Genomic DNA, 26,459 nt, shown 5'->3' with positions numbered 1-26,459 from the left:
TTTCTTTAACGTAGATATCTTAAGTTTCTTACCTCCCCTTATTAAGCTTACTACCTTCTCATACTGTTTAAAACCCCGTTAAGGTCTTTTATAAGGCACTCAGAACGGCGAGAAAGGTTTACCAAATCTAACTAATGATGCCTACCAACCCAGATATGTAATTGTGTCAGTCCAGAATTTTCTGACCCTTCCCCAGTCGTCTTGCCAGCATGCTAAGGCAGCCTCGGGGAGCAAGAAAGCATCAAGGCCTTGATATAGGGTGTCAAAATAACCTTAGCAAAGGTATCCTAAACTTATGCTAAGTTGCCTAAGTCTTTTTGTCATTCAGAACCTAGAACGGGAGGACGGCTCTGTTCACAACTTCTTAGTGGAGCTTGCGGCGGGAAAATCTGCACCAAAGCGGAGACAAGGTAACTCGTCCTGCTCGTGTTGCTGTGACAGTGAACACCCCACCACGATAAGAACCTTTATCGTAGAGTTCTATTGGTTGCACGCGTGGGGCCCTTGTTGAGCCCCGAAAAAAATTTCGAAGCTCTGGAGTTGCTTCTCGATTCTTGGTTTTCTTCTTTTGCAGGAGCGAGATTCTTAGGAAAACCTCACTCTATCACCATTCTTCGTCCTTCCTCTCACTTTTCTGTTTTCTTGCTTCTTTCCGGAATACGCTTTACATTTCATCCTACGTTTGAAACAAAAGTAATCATATAACCGCCACAATGTCCGCTGTTCCTGGTCCCGTCTATGGCCTCGAGGTCCCTCCTGGAGAGATCTTAATTCCAGCCACCATGGAATTTCCTGCCTCTGTAAGTTCTTCTCCGTCGCGCTGGATCTTTTTTGATGCGAAGCAATGCGCTGCTTTGCGCTAGCTCGCTTTCAGTTGGCGGCGCATCATTTGCGACAGCAGTTCAGTATGGTCTTGACCTCATAGTTCTAACCGTGAAATCCTACAGTTCCGCATTACCATGGCTGCTGTTGACCCTACCGAAGAGCCTGAGGCCGACGGTGAGGGCAACATTCCTACTGTTCCTCGATCCACCCTGCGCCTCGTCAAGCGTGCTCTCCCTGGTCTCGATGAGGATGAGGATGATGAGATCGATGATGAGTACATGAAGGCTCTCCTCGCCGGCTCCGACGATGAGGAGGACTCTGATGAGGAGTCCAACGGTGGCCCTAGCGATCCCGTCAAGGCCAAGAAGCAGAGGCAGGCTGCTGCCATCAAGAAACTTCTTGAATCTGCTCAGGAGGAATCTGATGAGGAGATGGAGGATGCTAAGCCCAACGGCAAGGCCAAGGGCAAAGCGAAGGCTACAGAGGAGGACGAAGAGGAGGATGACGACTCCGATGATGACAGCGAAGAGGGTGCCGATCTTGAGAACTTCGTCATCTGCACTCTCGATACTGAACGAGTGAGTCTATGGAAGCATAACCCCGGAACTGTCAGCTAACTTTTATGCAAGAACTACCAGCAACCCCTCGATATCACTGTCAACCATGGCGAGAAGGTTTTCTTTGTCGTTACTGGTACTCACACCATCTACCTCACCGGTAACTACATCATGGACGATGATGAGGATGATGAGGATGAGGATGAGGATGACTACGATCTTTCCCCTGATGAGCTTGAGTATGCCCTCGAGGGTGAGGAGAGCGACGAGAGTGACGAGCTTGATGGTGTCCAAGACCCCCGTGTTCAGGAGATTGAGTCTGACGAGGAGGAGGCCCCCAAGCTCGTTTCCGTCCAAAAGGGCAAGAACAAGCGCGCCGCTGAAGAGGCTACCGAGGGTCTTGACGAGCTCATCTCCAAGGATGATGCCAAGCTGTCCAAGAAGCAACAGAAGAAGCTCAAGAACAACAAGGGCGAGGCTGTTGCTACCGAGGAGAAGAAGGACGCTAAGAAGGTTCAATTCGCAAAGAACCTCGAACAGGGTCCCACTGGCTCTGCTGAGAAGGCCAAGCAGGGCAAGGCCACCACTGGGGTCAAGGTTGTTCAGGGCGTGACCATCGACGACCGAACTATTGGCAATGGCCGTACTGTTAAGAACGGTGACACTGTTGGTGTCCGATATATCGGCAAGCTCCAGAACGGAAAGCAATTCGATGGTAAGTAACTAGCTCCTGTGGTATCTTCAACTTGATTAACACATTGATAGCCAACAAGAAGGGCAAGCCTTTCTCCTTCAAGGCTGGCAAGGGACAAGTGATCAAGGGCTGGGACATTGGTGTTATTGGCATGGCTATTGGTGGTGAGCGCCGTCTCACTATCCCCGCTCATCTTGCCTACGGCTCCCGTGGCCTTCCTGGCATCCCCGCCAATAGCACATTGATCTTCGATGTCAAGCTTCTTGAGATCAAGTGAGTGTAGCGTAGCATATGCCTCCACTCACTCGACACCAAGCCGACTTGCTACCGACCTCGTGACATAATACCCCCCAAAGAGGTGGCAGAATTTGGCCACAAGTTGATGACGTCGTGGACGCCTGTATTCCCCAGGCTTCATATATCATATCTGCTGTTCACCCGGTGTGGTTGTTTTGCATGCGAGGATAAGAGAGCCCAGACTTGTACATTCTGCCGAGGGCCGTCGGTGTTGAGAGCAGAGTCAAGACGGCCATTTAGAAAGGCAAAACAGGAATGATGTGGCGAGGACCGTCCCCGTTGCATGACATGAAATGGCGTACGATAAAAAGGGTTATGCTTGCGCTTTGCTATTGCTGGCGGGATAATTTTCCTGTGCCTGAAAGGATTTTGTAAGGTTATACAGATAAATACTATTTCTTTCCTTTTCATTTGGTGCTTTCTCCCTGCCGATCCTTCTTTGTATTGATTTCATTATACCATTCATAAGAAGTCGTGGATGTCGAACCTTCCACCCAGCTTGAGATAGGTTCATCTCCTTCTGACTCAACGACCCCCCGACTCTGCTCCGCAACAACATCGCCGAGAGAAAACTCGAGCGCCATTCTCTCTGCATCTGGCTACTGCATTATCTTATTAGACGCGGCCTGTCCTGGGATGTTGATGGATGCAGTGCCAAATTTATCTTTATTGACTACCCTGGAGCATGATGGCACCAACCTTGCTGAAGAAAGCCAGTCAACAATTCGTCCGTCTTTCGTCCTGCGATTCGAAGAATATATTTGAAGCATCTCCAGGATCCGAATTGAATGTTGCAGACGGATCAGAGGCGCAAACTTCATGGAAGTTTCGCACTGGCGGTTCAAAAAGATGGGCACCTTTTCGGGGTGCCTTCAAGAATATGAGAAAAAACGCGCGCAGTCGTAAGCCGTCTTACTTGTCTTGTTTATATCCCATTAACATGCAGTAGGTGCCGAACTATCCAAAGATGCTCATGACTTCGCAGAGGACCAAGCCAAAAACCATTTACTTTTCAGATCTGTCCCAAGACTGGAACGTGGAACGAGAAGTCCAGATGCAAAGGAAGTAGTAACACGAAAGTTGGGGTTGCATCCCACGGCTATGGCATCAAACTCTACTTTGGTAATCCGAAACTCGCCAAAACGAGCACGAAGCTCTTTACAGCTGGTCAATCATACTCCTTCCAGTGGACTAATCACTCCGCCCTCTTCTGAGGCAAGCGATACAGTCACAACGGCCGATGAGAGGTCCACAGCGAAAACGTCGATGGAATCATCTATGCTACCGAACTAGGAAATCATGGATAGACGATACAATAGGCGAAATCCATGGACCCGCTCAAGTCCTGAAGGCCGCGCTCTCAGTACTATTCCTGAAGCCGGTGTTGTTCAGGCTCGACCTACCATTGCAACTGTAGAGAGGGCATCCGCCGCCAAGATTTTCCTAGAGACTTACTTCAATGAACTTCTCTATAAACCAAATGCAAGAGCTTTGCGGGGCCAGTGTCTCGAGTCTCAGTTATGCAACTATTTGCTAATGACACCGGAAGAGAAGGAGAAGATTCGGGTGCAATACAGAAGGCAGGAAACGTGCCATCTCAGAGAGTCGAGGGCAATGAGGGCAGGTTCTTTGGCTTACCATGGAAACCAGGACTCCTCCCCCTTGGTCAATAACTACGAGCCACTTCAAATTCTGGGCAAAGGCAGTTTTGGAGTAGTAAGACTGGTGCGTGAAAAGCCTGCTCCAGGGCATGCTTTCCCCGGCCAAGTCTATGCTATGAAAGTCATTCGAAAGACAGAAATGCTACGGAACAGCCAAGAAGGCCATTTGCGGGCTGAGAGGGATTTTCTTGTGGCTTCTGAAGGATCACAGTGGTTAGTACCAAAGCAGACCAACACTACAAGGTCACTGACTGACTGAAGCACCTTCTCAGGGCTGTTCCGCTGATTGCCAGCTTTCAAGACATGACGAACCTCTACCTAGTGATGGAGTACATGCCTGGCGGCGATTTCCTCGGATTGCTCATTCGGCAAAACATTCTGCAGGAACCCATTGCACAATTTTACATCGCAGAGATGATCCTTGCTGTTGAAGAGGCCCATCGTTTGAACTTTATTCACCGTGACATAAAACCAGACAACTTCCTCATATCCGCAACTGGTCATCTGAAAATATCCGACTTTGGGCTAGCATTTAATGATCACTGGTCCCACGACGCAGCATACTATAATACTCACCGATATTCCTTGGTCCGAAGACTAAATATGAACATAAATGGTGACGAGACGGATCAAAAAGGCAATAAGGATCTCCTGAAACATCTTGAGTGGTACCAGTCTCTTGTTTCTGGACTTGACAGGCACGGGAAACATCCATTGGCGAGTAACGAGGACCTGCGAAGTCTTATCGGTTGGAGAAACCGACATGGTAACCGCACTGCTGCGCGTTCCGTCGTTGGTACCAGTCAATATATGGCTCCTGAAGTCGTTCTTAGTCAGAAATATGACGGGAGGTGTGACTAGTAGAGCATCGGCATCATCCTGTATGAATGCCTGTACGGGCAGACGCCCTTTCTAGCAGAAGAAGGACGCAAGCAGACGAAACAAAACATCGTTGTGCGTACGTCCGTATCAACTTGAACGAGGCAAATGACTAACAGCGACCGCAGGACTTCAAGAAGAACTTCCAGTTTCCGTCCAGGCCATTCGTAAGCGACAAGTGCAAAGATCTCATCTGCCGCCTGATCCAAGAGAAGGATATTCGGCTGTGTTCAAGGAGGTATCAGGTCAAATACCGGGATTCGTTCAAAAGCTATGTGTTTCCCGATGATGCGGAAGATATCAAAGCGCACAGGTGGTTCAGAAACACGCCCTGGGATCGCCTGCAATCAATGCCTCCTCCATTCACTCCGAATCTGAAGAGTGATGACGATGCACATTACTTCGATGAATCTGAACCATTTGAAGACTGGTCTGAGTCGATACCCTCAGGCGTCTTTCTCAGATCGGAAGATGTCAAGGAGATACTTTTTGGATTTGACACAGATGTGCAAGCAAAGGCTATGGAGCTAATCAAAATCCCGTTCGACGCGGCCAAGCTTCGAAGCATAGACCGTGATATTGATGCATCAAAGGAACTTCAGCCGAACGACAAGGCTACACTGAAGCAGTTTATTAGATTTTATGGCCATAAAGAGCGCAAACGACCAAGAGACATGTTGCTCCGGGACAAGGATACCAAAAAGACTTCATTAAGAATTCGAAAAGAGACGGCTTTCATGGGCTATACCTGGCGCCGGATGAGACCTGGTGGATATATCGATCCCAAAGTAACGGAGATTCCTAAAACGGACGAAAGCCAGGCATCGACACTGAATTTTGAGCGTTGAATAAAAAGAAAACACAAGAAAAGAAAAGGAGGGCGGTATGAGATACGAAGGTATTCAGCCCTCAGAAGCATTGTGGGTAGTATTACGAATAGACATTAAGAGCTAGACCTTATTGGCGCGTGTACCTTCATCCTAATCCTCATTTCATCATCCTAGCCCTATGCAGAAACATCAAATCATTACCATAAAATTGAGCGTGCATTCTTCATTGTGATTTGGACCTTTGGTTGGTATTGCTGTACGAACCAGACTCTGTTAAAGCAGCTGGGTCACCAGATGCAACAGCTTTGGCATTGCGAATCTCCCACTCAAATTCCTTCAGGGCCCGGATCTCCCAAGAGAAGAAGAGCAGCGAGAGCAGACCATCAATAACACCAGCGACCAAGCTGAGACTACTGACCAGCATAAGGACAAATGCGACGTAGTTTCCAGGACTAAACCAAACAGCGACAAGACATGCTAGCCAGACAAACAATGCGCCAAAGAAGTGCACACCTCGCCAGTAGCGCTGGCGAATCTCACGAGCATGGTATTTTTGTATCATTCCCAGAATCTCATCGTAGGTGGACGCTTGAAATGAATCGTGATTAGAGAAACGACCTCGCCTCAGTTGGGTATCGGGATCCGCAGTCTGCGCTGCGTCACCTGAGTGAATGCTGCTAGCCGGGCTACTGGAGGCCAAGTATGCGCCAGTTTGTAGAGCAGCAGATGGTGTTTCGGAACGGGGATCTGCTCTGATAGGCAATGGGGAAGGGGTATGCCGGACGAGGGTGGCTTGAACAGCAAAGTGGTCGGAGAGGGAACAAAGGAGATCAGGATGCCGCTCAGTCATTGAAACATGGGCCGACTTGACGATCCAGCCAGGAGCGGTAGCAGGAGCATCATGGTCGATACCTGTTGAGGCAAAGATGTAGTCGAGTCGCTGGCCGTGAGGATCAATCGTATCAGGTGGGACCTCGCAAAGATCGCCTCCCTTGAGCCGGTTCTGCTGGTTTTTGTTCCAGCGCCAGGTATTATAGACGGAATTGCTGGTTGCGCCATTCTCGAGGAGATTGAAGTCGGCTGTCGGTAATGGCCGATGACGATCCTTCTCAGATGGATGGTAGGCAGGGCCGAGAGCGCTGTCAGGGTGTAATTTGCGCCAGACGTCATGAACAGGCGCATGTGTTGTTATTACACGGTGAAATATGGACAAGGGTAACATGTTGAAATCTCCCATTCCGATAACGAGATGTCCACGTTCAGCAGCGCCACGCAAAAGCTTTGAAATCTCCCATGACTGCGCAACTCGATGACAATCATATGTACTCACGGGCTCGGGCTCGTATGGGGAGTGAGTCTAAGAAAATTCAGGTCAATTAACACGCTGAAAAGCGATATAACAGATTCAGACTCACATGTGTGTTGAAGACCTCGATAATGTCCTTTCTCCTTGGCCCAAAGCGAATTTTGGCGCAAGCAACACCCTTGCCTACATACCAGTCTCCTCTCCAAAATGCAGTTGGTCGTCCATTGAGGGGATACTTGAACATGGTACTCTCCTCGATCGGCCAGTGACTCAAGATGGCCAGACCGCCACCAAAAGCACCGCTGTGGTAGAACTTTCCATAGGGGAGAATCTGGCGAGTGTGATGCCGAATGGCTTGGTAATCCTCCTGTGTAAAACATTCCTGCAGGGAAACGATATGCGGTGTAGGGACAGCGTGTGCGATTCTATGACCTATCTCGTCAAGTCTTGCAACTCGCTGGGTCGATATGTAGCGAAGACCCCAGCAGTTGAGGGTCAAGAGGTTGATCTCAGAGGGGAAATTATGAGCATCATCATGGTTGACGGCAATGGTGGAAGGCGTTGTGACATGCTCAGCAGCGTCACTTGCCATGACCATGGCGCCGGTGGAGTATGCGGAAGTAATGGTGACTGATATGTTTCGTAAATATCAGACAGTCGGAGAAAGAGGGTGAGACAAGGGACCGGGCATGGGACAAGTTTTGGATCCCAGGTTGGAGAGTGGAAATATTGAACGTGGCGCGATGCCTCGGCTGCTGGATATTAGTTAATTACTGAGATATGAGGGCACCGGCCAGGTGTCACTGGTATTAATTAGTGGTAGAGCCTAAGAAGCGTAAACCGGCAATAGTACAGATTAGTTACGATCGAAAACAAAATTCTAAAATGAGGGAGATGCGATGTACGACGGTCACCGCCAGGAAAAGGAGTGAGAACAACACGCGACGCGAAGGAGTCTAATGTGATAACTACTACCAGTAAATTAACAGAACACCAATTGAACCAATACCGCAGCTCCTTCTTGTTTGGGGACACTGCCGGTACTTGTGGTCACCCGGACCATCCGCTCCAAGGAGGGGCCGATGCCTGTGGGGCTGACTACCGAACTGGACGCAGTCTACCTTAGGTACGCTGCCCATCAGATATTGATGTAGGGTGTCAAAATACAACCAGCAAAAGTTATCCTAAACGTAATAAAGATATACTAAACTTATGCTCATTTACTTTAATCTTTTTATTATTTGGGATCAAAATCTTGAGTTTTCTTTGTCCCCTACGCTACTCTGTAAGTTAATATGGAGGTATAGATATGATAAGGGTGAAGGAAAGACGAGTACGGAGTAATAAAGTAGTAATTGGTGATAGAACTACTAAAGTCATAGCCGTGTTCCTCTTAATTCTGTTCAATGAGATGTTAGCATAATGCTATAGTATGTTTGTTAGAGATTGCGTCTCTTAGCTAGGGTATTATCCACACCTGACGGCAAGATGCCAAACAAAATTCATCATATTGCTTCCTGACTTTATCATCAATAGGCTAAGTAAATAATCTCAGTCTTTTTCTCTCTCAGGACCAAGGTCCCAAGTTTTCTTGCCTCCTTTAGTTTAGGTGGACTCTAACTAACTTACTCTAAACGGGTTCAGTTCTCGTTTTGAACTAAGATAGAAGCTTCCAGGAACCCTGCAATTCCGCTGGTAAGATAAAGTTACCATGCCATCAGGTTCAGAGCCTCATCCTTCTCCTCACTCTTATTCTCACTCTCAATCTCAGCTGCCACATGCCGAGCTTCATCATTGGTTCGATACCCCTCATCGAACCTGAGAGACGCCATGCGTCATTCTTGGGTACCTATCCATTCATAGAACCATCTGGCAAAGCCCAGGCATGTACGGAACTCTTCTTCACTTATAACCAATCTGCCCGGATCTATATTGACTTCCACATGTCTGGTCCAACCATCGACTATAAGTTTAACCAAGAATATCATTGTCCTGATAGTCATAACATCCAACTCGTAACCGTTCATCCACATCCGCAATGTCTGTAGTCTTTGAATCTCTTCTCATCAAGTTCAAACCCATTCTGGTTGAACACCCCGAATCCCCTCCTGCTTCTTTCTCATCTGTGACCGATCACCTCAAGTCTATTTCTGGGGTCGAGTCCGTGTACCTTGGAAAGCCCCTCGAGAAACCTGATTACTGGGTTCTGGGTATCCGTTGGGCCTCGCGCCCTGCCTATGATGCCTTCATTTCCGGCTCCGCGGCCACCGATTGGCATGCCTCGTTGCGCGCCCTGCTGACCGAGCACCCTGTCGTCAGTCCAATCGCAGAGTATACAGGTCATGCCGAGCGCGCCCTCCATGCACCCATTACAGAGTTTTGTACTTGTTGGGGCGCTGATGAAACCTTCACGGAGGAGAACATGAAGCCATTCGCCGTTGCTTGTGAGGAGGGTGGGTTGGCTGGGCTTCATGGCTTGGCTTATGGTGAATTTGTACAAGGACAACATGAGAACCCTTCAGTTATTCCTGGCCGAGCATCTAGGCTACTGATGGGGTGGGATAGCAAAGAGGCCCATTTGCAACACAACAATAGTGGAAGTGGTAAGCCTCATTTCTTGATGTTGTGCCATCACTACTGACTGAATTGCACCACAGTAATTGACGATAACGTATACTATCTGCTTGCTCGGAATAAGAGCCTTGAAATAGTGAGCCGTCTAGGAACTTATAGAGAGCGCGAGTAACTAACATCTCGTGTAGTATCATGTCCCTTTCAAAAAGCTCTGAGAGACTTAGTTTCACGCCCAATGGGTGCAAATGATATCAGATTGTTATTGGATTAAGTAGAGAACAAAATAACACTGAGTCAATGCGCCGTCGAAAATCAGATACCTTGAAAGCTGTCACTTGTCAATGTGAGGCTCTCTTCCTGCCAATAAGCCCCGTCTTGTTTCCGTATTCGTCCCAATGAAATGCGATCCCGTCCTTGACACCATTTCTATGCCCTTCAACCATCCTGCGACTTTCCTTACCCACCCTTGAAGCTTCATCTCAGGTGGATGGAATGGTCTTCTCAAAGTTCTGAACTGTACCCGGTGGCCTGATATCGCCCTCCTTTTGGACCTCCAAAATACACTGCATCCTCCTTTTAGCCTCTTGATATCTCTGCAAATAGCATTCTGTTCGTCCTAGTCCGTTGATCGCTCGAACGTCATTGTACCGATATAAAAAATTAGATACGATGTTTCTCCGATTCTGCATCAAGATTTCAAGGTTAGAAATTTAATTCTTGCTGGGTCTGTTTTGCACCTCACCAAGTCGAGAGTAGAGCATGTACAATGCCATACGGTTACACTCCTCTGTTCCGGTAATGGTCACCAGTCGCTCGTTGCTATTGTCCTGCGGCTCGTTGATCTTGATCACGCTGTTGCTCATCTGGCGGATCTCATTGATCTTCTGTCCACCCTTGCCGATGATAGCACCGACCATGTCGTTCGGGATGTAAATCTGCTGTGTGATAGGCCCGCCGGGGATGGCACCGCCCATGGGCTGAGCTTGGGGGGCACCAGCATGAGGTTGAGCACCAGCATGGGGGGCCATGTGCGGTTGGGCATGGGGAGCTGCGCCGTATGCACCCCCTCCCTGAGCACCGCCATAATGCATAGGCATGGCAGGGTTGGCCTGAGCAGCTGCATGGGGGTATTGCTGAGGATAAGGCGCGGGTGGCATATGGTGAGATCGCCGGTCGTTGTGGCGGCCGTAATTTTCACTTCGTCCGTAGTGGCCCGAGGCCGGTTGGGGTGAGTAGGGAACAACTTGCATACCTCCTGGGATCGAGCCAGCAGGGGCGCCGCTACGGGTCGCGTAGGCAGACGCAGCGGGACCTCCAAACCTATCATTGAGCTGTTCGAGAAGGGTGCTGCCAACATAGTAAGTTGCGATATGGACAGCATCAGCGACACCCATCACTACCAGCGATCTCTCGCTTGACATAGGCAAGCATGAGTCAGAAGCGTTCAACCGAGCACCAGATGCCTCTTGGATCTCACGAATACGGGCACCACCCTTACCAATGATGGAGCCGATCAAAATATGCGGAATGAGTAGCCGTAAGGGATAAGTTTTCGAAGACGCGGTTGAGGATTCGTTTAGGGGTTCATTGTTCAGTGTTCGGATGATCAAGCCAAAAGCCTAAATTGATGTTAATTTGTAAACCATGCGTCAGGAGAATAACCATACCTTAGCTACAGCGTCCACTATGCCGCTAACAGTAAGAATACGTTCAACGGCCCCCTTTTGGTAGTCGCTGACTGTGCATTTAGCGTTGGAAAGCTTCCTGATGTTGGAAACATTCTCGCCACCCTTTCCAATGACGGTAGCTGCCTCCGGGCTCGAGATAACAGCCCGAATATGAATCCATGAGGTCTCGTCATGGGCAGCAGCAGACGTTACAGCGTTGGATGCAGAGGCAGCAACTGTGGCGGCAGCGGCGGCCTTCGTGTCAGATGCATGATCCAAAGTGGTATCGTCATCATCTTCAGACTTATGGGCTCCATTGACCTTATCATCATGGTCCTCTGCAGGGACGTCGGTGGGAGCTTCGGGGACCTCAACATCGTCGTCGTGCTTGTTCTTGTCGAGAGCAGGTCGTTTGGCATCAGGCTGATCACCAGCGCGTGAGGGCGAAGAAGCTTCTTCCAAAGGGCGCTTGGCCGACTGGGTTGGTTGTGTTGGAGAAGCAGACATATTGAAATCGTTATTGTTCACGCGAGTTTAGTCTTTCTGACAATCGACAATTTGAAAACGTCTCGTTCTTTCTATTGTTCGTCTTATATACACTCAGGGGTTTTCGAAGGAAAACGTGCTGGTGTAGTGACTTTCGCTGGGTGTGCTTCGATGAAATACTCGTGAAGTGACTTATGTCGCGTAAATACGATACGTGTTGCGGGCTGAATGGAAGGAAGAGGGATTCGAGATTCGGGCTCAAGGGCGGGTTCCAGAACTCTTTCAGCGGGTGTCGAGTAATTACCCGGTAAGATCTCCTAGATATAGGCGGGAGAGGAAGGGCGGAATGATTGTCTTGTGATGCAAATATTGAATAGTGGTGAGGATAGGTGAAGCGATCGATACTGGGACGGACTTCTTAAAAAGCAAAAAGAGGCAGTGCTCAGCTCAAACCTTCTGACCCGGACTCGAGGTTTATCGATCGCAAAAGTCGCCAGATTCCTGAGCTCAAACGCAGAATCTGGAGCACAAACTATCTCGCCGCGAAGCGTCGGAGGATGAGAAGTTGAGACGAGAGAAGCAGGTTCTCAAATGGATCGGCGCGCGGTGTTTTAGAACTTTCGCTGTCGCAATGGATCCCAATACCAGGGACGGACCAATCCAAATCAATCAGAAGAGAAAGAAAAAGAGAATATCTCAGAAACGATCACGAGAAATCGCTGAGAATAGAAAAACGAGGATCTCACGAGAGCAATGGCGGGTGAAAAGGGGGAAGAATGAATATGACACGACAAAAGGTCGATGGTTTGGAGTGAGGAGATGGGAGAAAGCCGGAGAAGTAGCCCTGCGAGGATCCATCCTGGGTAAGGTAGGTGCTACCTACCTAGGCACGGAGCGCTTTGGGATGTCACGTGCACCACCTCGACCTGGGCTTGAAAGCTTGAGCCATACCTATGCGCTCAGGCGCTCCACGGCGATGCTACCTCAGTAAGGTAGCAGACAATCACAACCGCCGGTGTAAATACCTACCTCTGGCACTAGACCTTTCTTTTTGATAGCCGAACAAACTTCAATCATATCATAGGTACAAGCCTGATGACTATGCTTGTCTCGCTATATCTGGAGGTCTCGAATTAGTTGCATCTGAACAACAATTGCCTGTCCTGAACAGCTCCTTGGAAGGCGCGAAGTGACATATCTTGATCACCTAAATCCACACACAGTACCTTAGTACCTTAGGTGCCTCCATCCTCGCAAGTTTCAACTCTTCCCATGCTCTAGAAAAGTCAAAAGCCTTGCCCATTGCTTGAGCCAGTTGCGTGAACTTTACGACAATGGACTACAGGTCGCAATCTACAGCGAAAGAGGAGTACATAGCCAATGTTGATCAGACATTGAGAGAACTCCAAGAGAAAGTCCAACAACATGAAAACGAGTTGGAGAAGGTATTCACGCGCCAAAACCCACAGTATGCCCCATGGCTAATGTTTTAAAGCTTCGTTCAGAGCAAAGCCAACCCCCACAGTCTGCGGCTGGACAGGCACGTCTCATACAGGTGGCTCTCAAAGAAGTGACAGTGTCGGATCCCTTTCTCCCCTCGCCAGGGTCGCTGTTACCGACGCTGTTGGCGTTTCGCAAGACTCACCAGACCATTCAAGAGTCCAAATCCTATCTTGCCTCTCAGCGTGCGGGTCATGAACAACTATCGCGTCAGCTTGATGTGGATGAAGCGCGCCTCAAAGATCAAAATCTCCTTGGCGATGCTCTGGCTGCGCGTATCTTGTCGTTACGCGATGAAGTGGATGCGGGTACTCACGTCACCCAGGAAGAAGGAGCAAAGGAACTATTGCAAGAACTCAGGGCTAAGAAGAAGTCTTATGACAGAGAGACGTCCAAACTCATGAAAGCTCTCCTTCGATTCATCGATAATCAGCTGGCACCCATGCTTGCCGCAGAAGAGCTAGGAGGGCCTGTGGTCGGGGATCTTATAGGTATTGATGGAGATGATTTGGCCGCCGGATTTAACGCACAAGGGAAACTCAGGAAACCAAAGGACAGTGACGATAAAGAAGATAAACGGCAACGCAGAATCGATGAGATTTGGGGACAGGCTACTAATGAGGGCACTGGGCGTCAGGACGAGATTGCAGCTGCAGCTGCAGAGATGAAGCAACTGACAGAGGAGCTTCTCAACACGCTTGCTGAAGCACAAGGCAATAACTCAGCATCGTATGTGCAATTGTCGCGTGAAACTGCGGCTGCACGGTTTTTGGTCAGGTCTAAGGTTGCACAATTCCATCCTAAAGATGCAACAAGGCTCAAACTGGTGGACTTCGGACGAGATCTGGAACCCTGATTAGGTAGTCACAGATATAATGAGAGCCTCAAGAACAACCCGATCTGTCTTGTAGTGATGTTTCTGTCAAGTCACACAGGTGATTATTGCCGCCATTGAGAGAAATTAATCCCCGGCTTGTGATTATGGAGTTTAGAATACAGTGTAAGGATTTAGCATAGTTCATTATAAATCAATAGTTGTAGGTAAACTTATAGGCCTGATGAGACTTCCACAATAACATCTGCGCGGAATGAGGTCCTGCAGAGTATAAAAGCAACCTGTTACTCTAAACAACAAGTCCTGCTGATTGGTTGATTCTGTAAGTGATTACGCGCTAGATATCGAACGCCAGAAATAGCAGAGATGCGGGATTATCTGTTTAATACAAAAAGCAGGTGTTTTGACACTTGTATGAACAACAGTTATGATGATTAGCTTAAGGATACCGTGGCAAAAATGCTATTAGTCAAGGAGTCTACTACGAACCCCAGGCTATGTCGGCATGATGGGAGATAATCGATATTTCTCGTGTTCTTTTAAGCCCAAGGAGCGTTACCCACCCAACCGCGTCGCGTCTGTCCTGGCCCCAAGCTGGGTGGCCCTTAACTCGAGCTTCGAATTCCACGACAATTGCTTCCCCATTTTCCCACCTCATATTCAACAATGACCTCTGAGACTCTCGTCCCTGATAACTCTGCCGTTTCGTCACCTCCCGCCAAACGTGCCAAGACTGCCGCTACAATGGAAGGTCCCCCGCCACTTCAGATTAAAAAACTTTCCGACAAGGGTCGTTTGCCCACTCGTGGGAGTGCCTTTGCTGCTGGCTATGATATCTACGCCGCTCACGACACAACTATTCCCGCCCGTGGCAAGGCGCTAGTTGACACTGATATCAGCATGGCTGTGCCTGCCGGAACCTGTAAGTACATAGCCAGTTGAAGCCCTGATTAGCCAGTTTAAAGTCAGCCTGCTGACAAAATGATGAATACAGATGGACGCATTGCCCCTCGATCGGGTCTCGCTTCCAAGCATTTCATTGACACAGGCGCTGGTGTCATCGATGCCGATTACCGCGGTCAGGTCAAGGTCCTGCTCTTCAACCATAACGAATCCGACTTTGAGGTGAAGGAGGGCGACCGCATTGCTCAACTTGTTCTGGAGCGCATCTACACCCCCGAGGTTGTCGAGGTCCAAGAACTCGAGGAGAGTGTCCGAGGCGCTGGTGGCTTCGGCAGCACTGGTTAGATCGTGAAGGAGCGTATGCAGACTACTCTTCTGCCAAGTTTCATGAAGTAATGAATTGGGTTTTGGGGCAATGCAATAGACTTACTGTACACAGTTGAGGAAGGCTGATTATGCAAGAGAAGCTCTCAGACTGAATTATTTGAACCTCAAAGTCAGATGTGAAACCCTTGGATGGATTCATGACCAGACATCTATTCCAAAACATTTCTACCCATTTCTATCTAATCTTTGCTGGTTTCTACTATAGTGGCCATTGTAACCTGAGACATACCCCCTCCCATTAGATCTAAATGGCCTTCGCAAGGTATCGCGTCGTGGGTGAGCGTAAGCAGTCCAGATTCCTCACAAGTTGAAGCTCTGCCGCTTTACTCTTTACGAGGTGCGCCTTAGTTTCGTCAATTCGATCCTCATCTTTCATGTCGTCGGTTGTTCGTTCAACCACCCTCTTCATGCCCTCGCAGGTCTTGGATAGAACCTCATGCATACTACCTAGGACCTTTTCTGCAGCGCGTGCAAGAGGTAGTTCAACAGCCGATACCGAATCGTCGCTAAGCCAGCTGGCGGTATGCCGCAACCGCTCGTCAGCATTGAAGACAGCCTCACGCATGCGGATTACCATAAGAGCGCCAAACATGTCGCCTGTACCGCTGAAATAACAATCGATTGATGGGAAGACAATCTTGAAAAAACGAGCTTTGCCAGTAGATGTCATTGTTGAACCAATAACAGAGAGATGCGAAGGTGGATGGTCTGGTGCCTCAAGGTTGACTGAAGTAATGACGACATGAGGAATCTTGTACTTGTCGTGGAGCACTTGAATGGCCTTTCGGAGACTGTCCATATCATGGATTTTGACTTCTGAAAGCAGCCTTTTCGTAGAAATTGTTAGTTGGAATCTCTAAAGTCTCTGCAAATGATCTTAAACATACTCGGCCTCGAATTGGTTTGGAAGAATCAGGTCCGCATCGTGGATGAGCCTCTTGTATGCTGGCACCACTTCTTCGGAGACGTAGATCTTTCCATTGTCACCCATGACGGGGTCGAGAGCCCAGAAGAACTTGCCAGGTGCTTTACTTGACTTTTCCTTGAGTTCACGGCCTATCTTACCGACCGTCTCGACGGCTGCAGCGCCTGGGATATATCCAGAAAGCATCACATCAAAATCATCCAGGTAAGACTGCTTCAGTCCTTCCCAGAGATCCATGATCTCCTGTGCTGAGACTCTCGTTCCCTTCCATTGCTTATATCCAGTGTGGTTGCCTTTGCAGGAGAAGTCCGCGAGTTAGAAACCTGGTTCCTTATTTCACTCCACCGATCGAGATGACATGAATACTCACTGAACTGTACGGTGTTGAGAGCCGCGACATCACATCCCAAAGACTGTAGCACGAAGACGGCAATCTTGTTACCGACATACCTAGGGCATATAAGTCACTGTGACCCCGAGAGGGGAAAAGGATAGTTACCCAGAGACAACCTACAGCAACGACCTATCAGCCTCGGCTCAAGATGTTGAAAGTGACGGAATATTTGATGGCATACATACATGGCTTGCCACAGCGAGAACCCGTGTGTCGGGTATTGTTGGGGTGGTGGACATGTTACTAGAAGCACTAGTTTAATCCTCGATTTTTTCTTGATATTCTGCAAGCGTTCTGAATAGAAGTCTACGCAAGCCTAGGTAACCAAAGATTTTCCTTGTGTGAGACGTCACTGAACAAAACCTCTCAGTCGGCGTCAGCGGACGATTTTGCAGTAGAAGCCTAAAACACCGGAGCTTAGATAAAATGACAAAGAAGCCTGAGTGTTATATGTAAAGATTGAAGGAATAGAAGAGAAAATCTGTCGTTGACTCAAGGAAGTAAATCGGTTCTGAGACTTGGCTGCGGCGTCTTTTGAGCTGTATGTCGCTCGATATTAGTCACTGCCTAGTTAACTTGAAGAAATCGGGTTAAGCCTGGAGCATTAACAAGCTACCTACTAACCTACTTACCTGGATGTACAAAGTTTGCAGAATATAAACTTCAGAACACTTGCCTCATCGCCTAGTATCGAACTGAATGATGAACCGAGTGATTGGCTCAACTGTAGTGAGGACAGCCTTTTCTCTACGCTTCTGAGCTGATAGCGAAAGGCTACGAGTGACTTCCATTTGGTTATGTGCCCCACCAGCCTTCGATACCGTCCGATGCGGTAACTACTATAAGGTAAGGTAGTTGGTAGTCATTGCCCCGCAGCAGGCTTCTTTTGACCAATTAATAACTCTTAGTAGGTAACAACCTAGGTAGGAATGGCTTTTAAGTACACAGTTGTTGTTCCTCCAGAAGCAAGCAAACTTGTAGCCTTGAGGCATGACTAGGTAGGGCCGAAAATCTGAGTTCACTTCAGTCTCTGTCAACTAGGAGAGAGACCTTCACTTTTCTTGGCCCCTTGGCTGTAAGCAAGACAACTTCAAATTGCAACCAGGACTTGCTTCGAGTATGTATACGATATGCTTATCATGCCAACAGACTGGCGACCCGGAACGCTCAGGTTGCTTAGTATAGAATGTGACGCTAACCTGGCGAATGGCACAGTACATCCATGCAGGCATAATTTGTGTCGAGTCAATATCAACTTAGAGAAGCACGATCTCATATTATCATTTATCGTCATGGTCAACAAGGGACTAAAGCTCCTGACTTGGCGCCCTTGTATTCCCTATCTACCCCATTCGTTTACATTGCTTTTCCTTAGCACACGCCTTTGACGCCTGCAAAAAGGCTTCAAATAATCAGATCAACTTCCTGGTATCCGTATTTCTTGTATTGCCCTCTTTGACATGTGTTTTGTCGGAACTGTTGGATGGTATCATTGCGACCGCAAGCGCCGAGCTTCTGCCATTTAGCAGGATGGTGTCGTATTGCATTATGGCACTCTTCTACTCCTCATCGCCAATCTTGGGCGCGAGATAGAAACGCAGGTGGCTTTGACCCTCCAGATTGTACTCCACCAAGAGGGGCACTTCATTAGAGAGCTTGATCTGGACCTGATCGGAGAGGCCAGCAGCCTTGCAGAAGTTGACCAGGTACTTAAGGGAGAAGGTGAGAGCGACAGGCTCGGTCAACTCAATTGTGACATTTTGTTTGGGTTTCTCGATATCTTCATGGCTTCGAAGAGTCACTGAGCCGTTACCAATATCGCCATTGCATGCGAACTTGACACCGTCCTTGGAAGCCTCAATCATCACTGCCAATGTGTTAAATAACAGTCCAGTAGCCTAGTATGAAGCGAGCTCTGCCGGAACTAACCTGATTCTGACATAGCCATTAAGTCGGTACAGATGCGACGAAACTCGCCAGAAGGCATTGCAATTGTAGCAGCATACTCGGTGTCGGGGATGCCCAGATGCTCCTGGTCAATGTCCATGAGCTTGAGGTCATACTCGCTGATGCGGTCGTTTTCAGGGCTTTCGAATTGCATGTTCAACACATCAGGAGCATCCTCAGCCTTAAGCGTGAGCACGTCGTTACTCTGAGCAGCGCGTAGGACCTTGGTCAGGGATGTGAGGTTGACACCGAGGGAGATATTACGGTCGCAGCGGAACATCTCGAAGGATCCAGCAGTAAGCAACATGGAGACCAAGGCAACATGGGAGTTGTCCATGGCCTGCAGCTGAATACCACTGTCATTGCAGTCGAAGTTGCAATCTTGGACCAGATCCTTGATTGCATCGACAACCTTCTTCAGAAGATCAGCTTGAGCGAGTCGTGATTCCAACATCTCTGTTCATCTGTTAGCATGCCACTGATACGTTCCCACACGAGACGTGAAGCTGCCACGCATAAATAAAAGGGTAGGGTGTTCGCTACTCGGGACGACTGACTGATTGAAAGGTTTGTTCGCAAATTATGGCTAGGTATGGACAGGGAGTATAAGCAAAGGATAAGTGAGCGGAATGGCTCGCAAAGTAAGGTGTGTTATGGCTATGGAAGGAGTACGGGAGGTTGTCTGGTGGATGAAATGCAAGATGCAGGTAGCAATGTGCTTTTGTCGCGAAATTGCTAGGCTGCTTTACGCTAGCTGGCAGGTGGGGAGCCACTTAACGCGCGACCATCAAACAACCGACGCGACGCGTTTTAGGCGGACGCTTCTCGTCGGTAGAGAATTAGAAAGCGCCACTCAACTCTATCTAGCCTTAGAGAGAAACAAAATCGAGAACTTACCTACCTATCCAAGTGAAAAGCAGCAGCTCGCTGAATTTTGTGTAGACTAACCAAGTTTGTCGACTATTAGGTACATACATTAGTTATTTTAATAGCTTATTCTAGAGATCCAATTCTATTGCATTTTCGATATCTCGATACCTATGTGTATATAAGATCATAGCTCAAGAGGGACATGTTAGTCCAGAACAGAAATGAATGCCCACTCTAGGAGAGGAAAGAAAACACAGGACCTCGATCCTAAATGATAAAAAGACTTAGGTAATATAGCCTAAGTTTAAGATGACTTTTGCTAAGTTTATTTAAACACCCCACAGTAAGGTTCGCTGTTTTCTTGCCCCCCGAGGCCACCTTAGTTCCTGCCCGACTAAGAGGTTTTCGATCTTTAGCCTCTAAGGTATCCGACAGGGCAGGTGCAAACTACAGAAGTATCTTTGTACCCAGGAAGATTCTGAGCCTCTTTCCAGTTCTTCAAGCTACCTACTGAGGTACTTGATACCTCAAGGCTCCAATGGCCGTTAGAGTCGGGAGAGATAAGGCAGTGCCAAAGTTCTCCATAAGGTAAGAATGACTTATTATGTATACCTAAGGTGGGTGTAGCTATCATACATATGTTTGTTACCAAGAACGAGTCACCCTTCATAATTTACATTGAACGAAATAGGTAGATCGGCAAATAGGAACGAATGATATCCTAGGAGACCAATTTGTAGCGTATGTCTTACAGCTATCGTCCATAAGGGCACATTGGTGCGATTGTATGTCGCCAAAAACCCGATCGCCTAGAATGATGATAGCGGGCAAATAATGCAAAAAAAAAAAAAAACAAGATCCCCAACCCTGAACCTGAAACGCCGCAGCCATCCATGGCTTGTCTATAGGATAGTGTCATTTATGGAGAGTTGTGCGTATCGTCGTGATGCTACCTGTGCTTGACATATTTATGTGTCTGTGGAGCTCGAATGCGAAATTTTCATAAGTCGATAGCAAGAACAAAAAAAACCGGTTCGGTGTCGATTCAGACAATTGTTTTGTACTCGGTAAAGGAGAAGGCGATTGAAAAGTGTTGAAGATAATGATCGTGATGTGTGTTTCATAAAATCGATACCCCTACATTGACATAATCCGACCTGCTGGTGCGCTGGCACGAGTTCGAGGTCGTAGGTTAATAACTGTCTCTAGCTCCCGGAGCATACCCTTGGTTGCATCAACGTGCTGTCGGGCAAGAGCCTTTTGTTCTCGTTCTTCGCGAACCTTGACTATTCTTTCTTCTCGAGTGAGCATGCTTCGGGGTCGCGGGAGAGCAACGGCTTCAAAAACTTCTGGGGCCTCCTGTTCAGTTGAACCAGCATACTCAGAACTAGGCGGAGACTCGCCAGTCAATGCTTTCAGAGCTGCGGCAGCCCCACCATTCTCGTCCACAGTGGTCAGTCCACTAAGAGAACTAACAGGCGACAGTAGAGTACTCATGGATGAAAGCCTCTTCTCGTTTCTATCGATGCCGAGTGCCAAAGCAGCCCTGCCCTCTTCCCATGCGGTCATCAGGTCTTTCAGATCCATGCCGATGGACTCATATTGCGCCATTAGGTTCGGTCCGAGCTCCGAGATGTCGTTCGAATCGTTCAACGATCTGTCAGATTCTTCACGAAGCAGCTGTAGCTTTGCCTGCAGGCCCCTGATCCCGCTTGATAGTGAATTAAGTTTCCGAAGTTGAGCCCTCCAGCGCTCCCGTCCAGGCGTAAGGGCATTCTTTGGTGTAGGGGAAGAGGGAAAAGCTAGAGAAGGGTGAGCATATGACCAATATATGACGACTCGCATCGTATTCTTACTATCTTGCTCGCTGAGAATACTCTGTATCCTAGCATGAGCAGTTTGAGTTGAGCTGTTCACGCTCAAAAGAGACTCTACGGCCGTTGTCCAACGAAGCAAATCATTCGCATCACTATTGGCATCCAGAGCAAGCAGTGCGCAGAGGAATAGTTTCCGTATGGTGGAGAATCGAGCAGCCAGAATTTTGAGAGTTCTCAAGGATTCAGGATCGTCCAAATCCTCATCACTTAGTCCTTGACGGGCGTCTGACATGTCGAAGTCGGTAATGTCGTATATATCATAATATTTTTCCAAGTCTGTTTGCTCCGCAAATCCGTTGACGACTGTACAAACCTGGTTGTAAGAATCAAGGACCTCTTGAAAAGAATGTCTCAGGGCTTTGCGCAGTCTGACACAACGCCGGGTTTGGGTCCGATCTTCTATACGGCTGATTGGTGGCAGGGGAGCGCTGCTGTAAATTGTTCAGTGCATGTGGTGGCAAGGAAATGAAAGACCTACAGTCTGTAACCTCGAGACACTAACTCGACTTCTTGTATGAGAGAGATAGCTGCACCTGACGCACTGTCAAAGTTGTGTGAGTTTTCCACGAAAGAAGTGATTTCAGACAGCGATTGCGATCTTCGATACCGGAGCCATTGTCGTTTCATGTAAACCTGGCCAAGCAGGACGGCCGCTGCGCAAAGCACGAGAAGAAAGACCAGCCTCTTCTTGGTAACACCACTGCCAAGAACCCAACTCAGAACAACCGCGACCGCAAGAGCGGCAAGAACTGATGCCAGAATTCCTTCCGTAGACAATAGGGATTCGTCTTCGTTCGTTGTCGGGCTAGGACCCCTGTTGTCTAGCTGCGACTGCCCCAGGCCGGAATGGCCACTTAAAAGCTGAGACGCAATGATTGTATATCGGAATTGTTCGAGAAATTTGGCGTTGTCAGCTCGGTCGATACTCGCTGCAACCGCAGCCTATGGCAAGTAGTTTTAGCAATCGTTGATAGGTCACACCAGTTCGAGGTGACATACTGAATATTTCCTGCTAGCAGATCGCAATGACGAGGGCTTAGGGACTTGCAAATGAAGCCCATTCGGAGCCTTATTTCGAAATCTTGGTTTAACCAAAGGTCGGCCAGTGGGTGCGAAAGGAGATGGACTGGATGGTGGTGATGGGCTTGATCGACCAGCGGATGAATCAAGTTCGGGCGTTACTGCACCGGGCGCCCAGTCAGCCTGGGGCTCATCTCCCCCATCTTGAGATATGTTAGTCTACATAAGGGAAAGCGATGTCGCGCGCAAGGGAGAATGATGCTTGCTGACCTCTGAGGTAGTCGGCGAACGGAGTCTCCTCATACACCACGGGCTCCATCTAGCTTCTCTGTGACGTCGTCGGTGTCGATAAGCAGTCACACAGAGCCATCGAGCGGTGCTGATCGATGCAGAGTGAAAGTGTCGTATGTGATATCTTGTTGCGATGTTGATTAAACCAGTACGAGTATTGTGTTCAGGAGAAGGCGACAAACAGTATGGACGGATTACGGAGTATTAGACGAGCGCGAGCAGGGACAGGCTGGTTCGTTGATGTTGCCAATTAGGGGAGCTCCACGCTCACCGTAGTGGCCAGCCGGAGCCGCGGCAGGGATCTCGTGTGGCTATCAAAAGCCTGTCAAAAGCGCCGCAACCTTGACGGAAAGTATACGGACCCCGGAAGCTTGAAGTTTAGCCTTGTCAGATGCAATTTCGAGCCGAACTGATACTATTTATGCAGTCAACTGCGGAAGACGTAATAAGATGCAGGGAGACGCAGGGACGACCCAAGACACAGCGTATCAGCATCTGACAAAAGGGGCACTGGAGCTTCTGAACACCTATTCGTCCCGAGAGGAAGAGAAAAGCCAAGAATCCAAGTCTTGCAATGACAAAATTAAGGTAGGCAGTCAGGTAAGTCGAAGATCAAATCTAGATGCCTTTATCAGTGTATTTTCCAACCTCCCTGGGAGCAACAAAACTTCAAACATTAAGCTACGATCAAAAACTGTTAAGGCCTGTTGAGATATGCTAAACTTAGGTACCTAAGTCTTTTTGTGACCTATCATACCTTGGAATAGAGACCCTCAAGTTTTTTGCCTCCTGTGAGGCACCATGTTTAAAGTTACAGGTCTCGTAGTTCAATCCTCGGGAAGCAAGAAAATATCAGGCCTTGATACAGGATGTAGCTAAAGGTATCCTAAATTTATACTAAGTTACCTGAATCTCTTTATATCTACCTAGGGTCAAGGACCCGAGTTTTCTTTCCTCCTCCCTCGAGCCTTTATGACAGAGCCAGGAGACTACCAGGAAGTGCCTCCGAGGACTCGTTTGTGGAGCAAGGTAGAAAATGATTGATAGCGCCTGAGGCATTCACTTATTATAGTTAAGTAGGTCCCCAGTGAGCTCATGGGAACTCAAAGAACCTGGGGTAATATCATGTTTCTGGTTGGCCACTTGTGTGGGCCAAATGCTTCGTATTGAAAGTTCTATCACCCACCCACCTTTACATACAACCTTCCAAGAAACCAGCTCTAACGCGAATTTTGCGCAGAGCATACCCACGATGCTGACATGAACCGAATTCCGATACTTTGTCCCGCGATTCGAGGAATTCCAATGCTTCGACGATGCACTATCTCGCACTGTACCGGCGCACGCGTGCGTGTCCTGTCGCCGGCTCACCAAGTGGCATCTGGATCTCCAATAACCTATTAGCCCAAGCCATTGACCGATGCCAACGCTTCGATCCGATTCCTAGTCGATGCTTAAGCTCATATGCCGGGCCTCTCGAGAGCCGACGCCGTTTAGGCAAGCGACATATCGCTGCCGTTGTACCCAATTCTCATGCTTCACCCTTTCCTTGGAGGATCGAAGTGCCCATTAATCTCGGCGAGTGGACTTGGGAGGCTCCTGTTGCACCGAATGATCGCCATAAAAAAAAGATTGGTCTGTTTGAGCGCTTTCTCAGGAACCTCGAGGACATGGGGCACGAAGAAAATACCAACCTTGCAACTGCTACACCACCACCGGAGGCGGTTATGGTGCCCATGGCATTGACTCTCACATCAATAGAACAGGCCCGAGGTGATATGAACGAGCGGCTCGCCAAATTTTACAAGTTCGAAGACGAAAACGCACTGAAGAAGATTTGCGAGCCCTATGTTATTCGGATCTTGAAGATGATCGAAGAAAGGACGATTTCTAACGACGACCTTATCCAAGCTCTCGATCCGTTTGACAACCATCTCAAGCAACGAGCACCGGCCAAAGTCCTCGATGACAGGGTTGCCAAACAATGGGTCTACATAATCCACGCTATGTATCGTACCCGGACCACCTCGACTGAAGATTTGTACGGGAGCCATGTTTGGCACCAGTGCCTCAAAACAATATTGCATATGGCACCCCAGCCCTCTACCTTTCATTGCCTTGAGGAGCTTTTGAGACTTATTGCTCTATACGAAAAAATACAACTAGATACAAGTGACTACCTCGACCTACTGCATAGCCACAACCGACTGGAAATGACACAAGGCGAACAACATCCTACGCAACCTATATCATTCCGCCTCTTACGCCGCAGTATGCAATTGACTAGATTAATTTCTGCCCGAGGTCTGACGCAAATGGAGACATTTGAAGCTTTGACCAAACATTGCTTTCAGTTCGTCGACGAGACCACAGACCAACGTACGTTGGCTTTTCAGCTATTGTTAAAATTGGCGGCAGTCCCAGGTCTCAAGGCAGGCGAATTTTCTACCCTCGCCGGCAATGTTCACAGCATACAAGATTGGGTAGAATCAGAAGTTTGGCAATTCGTGGCAATTCGTCTTATGAGCACGGCACAGGGAGGAATACGGCCTGAGCAATTATACAAATGGATTACCAGGCCTACACAATTGCACTGCTGGGCAGCAATGCTTCAAGACTCTCGTCATAGCGAAACCAAGAAACGCATAGCGAACTTGAGGGCGCTTACACACACCAGTGAAACCTTTGGACACCTTGATACCTTGATCAAGTCGGTTCGACTGGTGAGCGATCGTCATGGGGTTATACAAGATATGATGAAGATGGAAAAGGACCCGTATTGTGCCGTTATGATTTGGGAATCTTATAATGCAGGAGCGCCAGTCAAGCATAAATTCCCTTGGTACATGTGGGCACGGCATGCAGAAGCTATAGTAACGCATCCGGACCTACCACCAGACCTCATCTGGCAAATCGCCGAATTTTGCTCATCAAAGACTGCTACCCGGCTTAAAGCCCCCATCGTACGGAACCTTGTGTTTATGATGGACTTTCTGGAAGAGATTTGTCAGTTCTACATGAAGAAACCCGGCCTAACACCCCGACAGCGCCTTAGATATATTGAAACCGCTATCAACTGGGGCAAAAGGACTGGGCAGCATATGTCGCAGCCTGCGATACAAATTCTAGCTGAGATTCTGCTTCAAGATCTCGAAGAGGGTAAGATGGGCCGCAAGACACGGCTTCGATATTTGGTCAAAAAGATTGGGCATTTCTATGGAAAAGAGCAGGCATCAAAGGTTGCCGTCTCACTCGATGGGTGGAGATGGACCAACAGGCGTAGAGGGGGGGAGTTACCACGAATGCCAGCGCCAACGAGGGAGGCGCATTTCAAATCAGAAGAACCGACCAAGGAGCTCCCAGACTATTCAGTGCAACCAACTCTGGAAGAGAGTCTGAAAAGGCCACTTCGGCAAGCATGGGAGCAGACCCTGCCACCCATCGGAGGACTTAGGTACGACTTTGAAAGCAAGGATTCTCGAGAACAGGACGACAACGGTGTGGAAGATGAACGTACTTTGGAATTTATCATGAGGGCTCAACGACGAAAGGAAGAGGCCAACGCCGGGAAAGGTTCAAGCTTTTAGGCAATGCATGATGTGGTTTACGTTAACACATGATACCCCAAGGAGAGAAGGAGAAGAAAAATACTTGACGAATTTTCTTCATGAGAAAAGTCAGAAGCGCTCAGCGCCTCATGAACATAGGTTTTTGTGGTGTTTAGCAGAACTCAT

At 48.4% G+C, this 26,459-nt stretch overlaps 12 protein-coding genes across 12 annotated transcripts; 6 read left to right on the top strand and 6 right to left on the bottom strand.

Moving 5' to 3' along the window:
- Window positions 1-713: 713 nt before the first annotated feature.
- On the top strand, window positions 714-2,353 carry FPRO_00895 (putative FPR3-prolyl cis-trans isomerase; the record flags this gene model as incomplete). The annotated part of the gene is made up of 4 exons (XM_031221359.1): window positions 714-800; window positions 948-1,403; window positions 1,455-2,097; window positions 2,148-2,353. 4 exons carry the CDS (start codon window positions 714-716, stop codon window positions 2,351-2,353), a joined length of 1,392 nt encoding a protein of 463 aa, XP_031075577.1.
- Window positions 2,354-3,672: 1,319 nt separating this feature from the next.
- Window positions 3,673-5,761, top strand: FPRO_00896 (uncharacterized protein; the record flags this gene model as incomplete). Its single annotated transcript, XM_031221348.1, has 4 exons — window positions 3,673-4,247; window positions 4,307-4,866; window positions 4,951-4,988; window positions 5,042-5,761. The coding sequence occupies 4 exons, from the start codon at window positions 3,673-3,675 to the stop codon at window positions 5,759-5,761; spliced, it is 1,893 nt and encodes a 630-aa protein (XP_031075576.1).
- Window positions 5,762-5,966: 205 nt separating this feature from the next.
- On the bottom strand, window positions 5,967-7,647 carry FPRO_00897 (uncharacterized protein; the record flags this gene model as incomplete). Its single annotated transcript, XM_031221336.1, has 2 exons — window positions 5,967-7,100; window positions 7,159-7,647. 2 exons carry the CDS (start codon window positions 7,645-7,647, stop codon window positions 5,967-5,969), a joined length of 1,623 nt encoding a protein of 540 aa, XP_031075575.1.
- Window positions 7,648-9,087: 1,440 nt separating this feature from the next.
- On the top strand, window positions 9,088-9,838 carry FPRO_00898 (uncharacterized protein; the record flags this gene model as incomplete). The annotated part of the gene is made up of 3 exons (XM_031221325.1): window positions 9,088-9,652; window positions 9,707-9,759; window positions 9,812-9,838. The coding sequence occupies 3 exons, from the start codon at window positions 9,088-9,090 to the stop codon at window positions 9,836-9,838; spliced, it is 645 nt and encodes a 214-aa protein (XP_031075574.1).
- Window positions 9,839-10,283: 445 nt separating this feature from the next.
- On the bottom strand, window positions 10,284-11,797 carry FPRO_00899 (uncharacterized protein; the record flags this gene model as incomplete). Its single annotated transcript, XM_031221314.1, has 3 exons — window positions 10,284-10,306; window positions 10,366-11,242; window positions 11,291-11,797. The coding sequence occupies 3 exons, from the start codon at window positions 11,795-11,797 to the stop codon at window positions 10,284-10,286; spliced, it is 1,407 nt and encodes a 468-aa protein (XP_031075573.1).
- A 1,313-nt stretch (window positions 11,798-13,110) lies between these two features.
- FPRO_00900 (uncharacterized protein) lies at window positions 13,111-14,132 on the top strand (the record flags this gene model as incomplete). The annotated part of the gene is made up of 2 exons (XM_031221303.1): window positions 13,111-13,221; window positions 13,272-14,132. 2 exons carry the CDS (start codon window positions 13,111-13,113, stop codon window positions 14,130-14,132), a joined length of 972 nt encoding a protein of 323 aa, XP_031075572.1.
- Window positions 14,133-14,777: 645 nt separating this feature from the next.
- FPRO_00901 (putative dUTP pyrophosphatase) lies at window positions 14,778-15,359 on the top strand (the record flags this gene model as incomplete). The annotated part of the gene is made up of 2 exons (XM_031221292.1): window positions 14,778-15,033; window positions 15,106-15,359. The coding sequence occupies 2 exons, from the start codon at window positions 14,778-14,780 to the stop codon at window positions 15,357-15,359; spliced, it is 510 nt and encodes a 169-aa protein (XP_031075571.1).
- Window positions 15,360-15,645: 286 nt separating this feature from the next.
- Window positions 15,646-16,959, bottom strand: FPRO_00902 (uncharacterized protein; the record flags this gene model as incomplete). Its single annotated transcript, XM_031221281.1, has 5 exons — window positions 15,646-16,228; window positions 16,289-16,619; window positions 16,697-16,776; window positions 16,826-16,836; window positions 16,906-16,959. The coding sequence occupies 5 exons, from the start codon at window positions 16,957-16,959 to the stop codon at window positions 15,646-15,648; spliced, it is 1,059 nt and encodes a 352-aa protein (XP_031075570.1).
- A 1,320-nt stretch (window positions 16,960-18,279) lies between these two features.
- On the bottom strand, window positions 18,280-19,121 carry FPRO_00903 (putative proliferating cell nuclear antigen; the record flags this gene model as incomplete). Its single annotated transcript, XM_031221270.1, has 2 exons — window positions 18,280-18,587; window positions 18,650-19,121. The coding sequence occupies 2 exons, from the start codon at window positions 19,119-19,121 to the stop codon at window positions 18,280-18,282; spliced, it is 780 nt and encodes a 259-aa protein (XP_031075569.1).
- Window positions 19,122-19,949: 828 nt separating this feature from the next.
- Window positions 19,950-20,428, bottom strand: FPRO_00904 (uncharacterized protein; the record flags this gene model as incomplete). Its single annotated transcript, XM_031221259.1, has 2 exons — window positions 19,950-20,149; window positions 20,290-20,428. The coding sequence occupies 2 exons, from the start codon at window positions 20,426-20,428 to the stop codon at window positions 19,950-19,952; spliced, it is 339 nt and encodes a 112-aa protein (XP_031075568.1).
- Window positions 20,429-20,674: 246 nt separating this feature from the next.
- On the bottom strand, window positions 20,675-22,753 carry FPRO_00905 (uncharacterized protein; the record flags this gene model as incomplete). Its single annotated transcript, XM_031221248.1, has 5 exons — window positions 20,675-21,339; window positions 21,394-21,845; window positions 21,893-22,356; window positions 22,414-22,637; window positions 22,705-22,753. The coding sequence occupies 5 exons, from the start codon at window positions 22,751-22,753 to the stop codon at window positions 20,675-20,677; spliced, it is 1,854 nt and encodes a 617-aa protein (XP_031075567.1).
- A 1,288-nt stretch (window positions 22,754-24,041) lies between these two features.
- Window positions 24,042-26,312, top strand: FPRO_00906 (uncharacterized protein; the record flags this gene model as incomplete). Its single annotated transcript, XM_031221237.1, has 1 exon — window positions 24,042-26,312. The coding sequence occupies one exon, from the start codon at window positions 24,042-24,044 to the stop codon at window positions 26,310-26,312; it is 2,271 nt and encodes a 756-aa protein (XP_031075566.1).
- Between the last annotated feature and the right edge of the window lie 147 nt (window positions 26,313-26,459).

This window comes from Fusarium proliferatum (genome assembly GCF_900067095.1).
Source record: "Fusarium proliferatum ET1 genome assembly, contig: FPRO_scaffold001, whole genome shotgun sequence".
NCBI classification, from domain to species: Eukaryota; Fungi; Ascomycota; class Sordariomycetes; order Hypocreales; family Nectriaceae; genus Fusarium; species Fusarium proliferatum.
The sequence above is the reverse complement of the archived record's forward strand: the minus strand, read 5'-3'. Positions and strand labels throughout refer to the sequence as shown.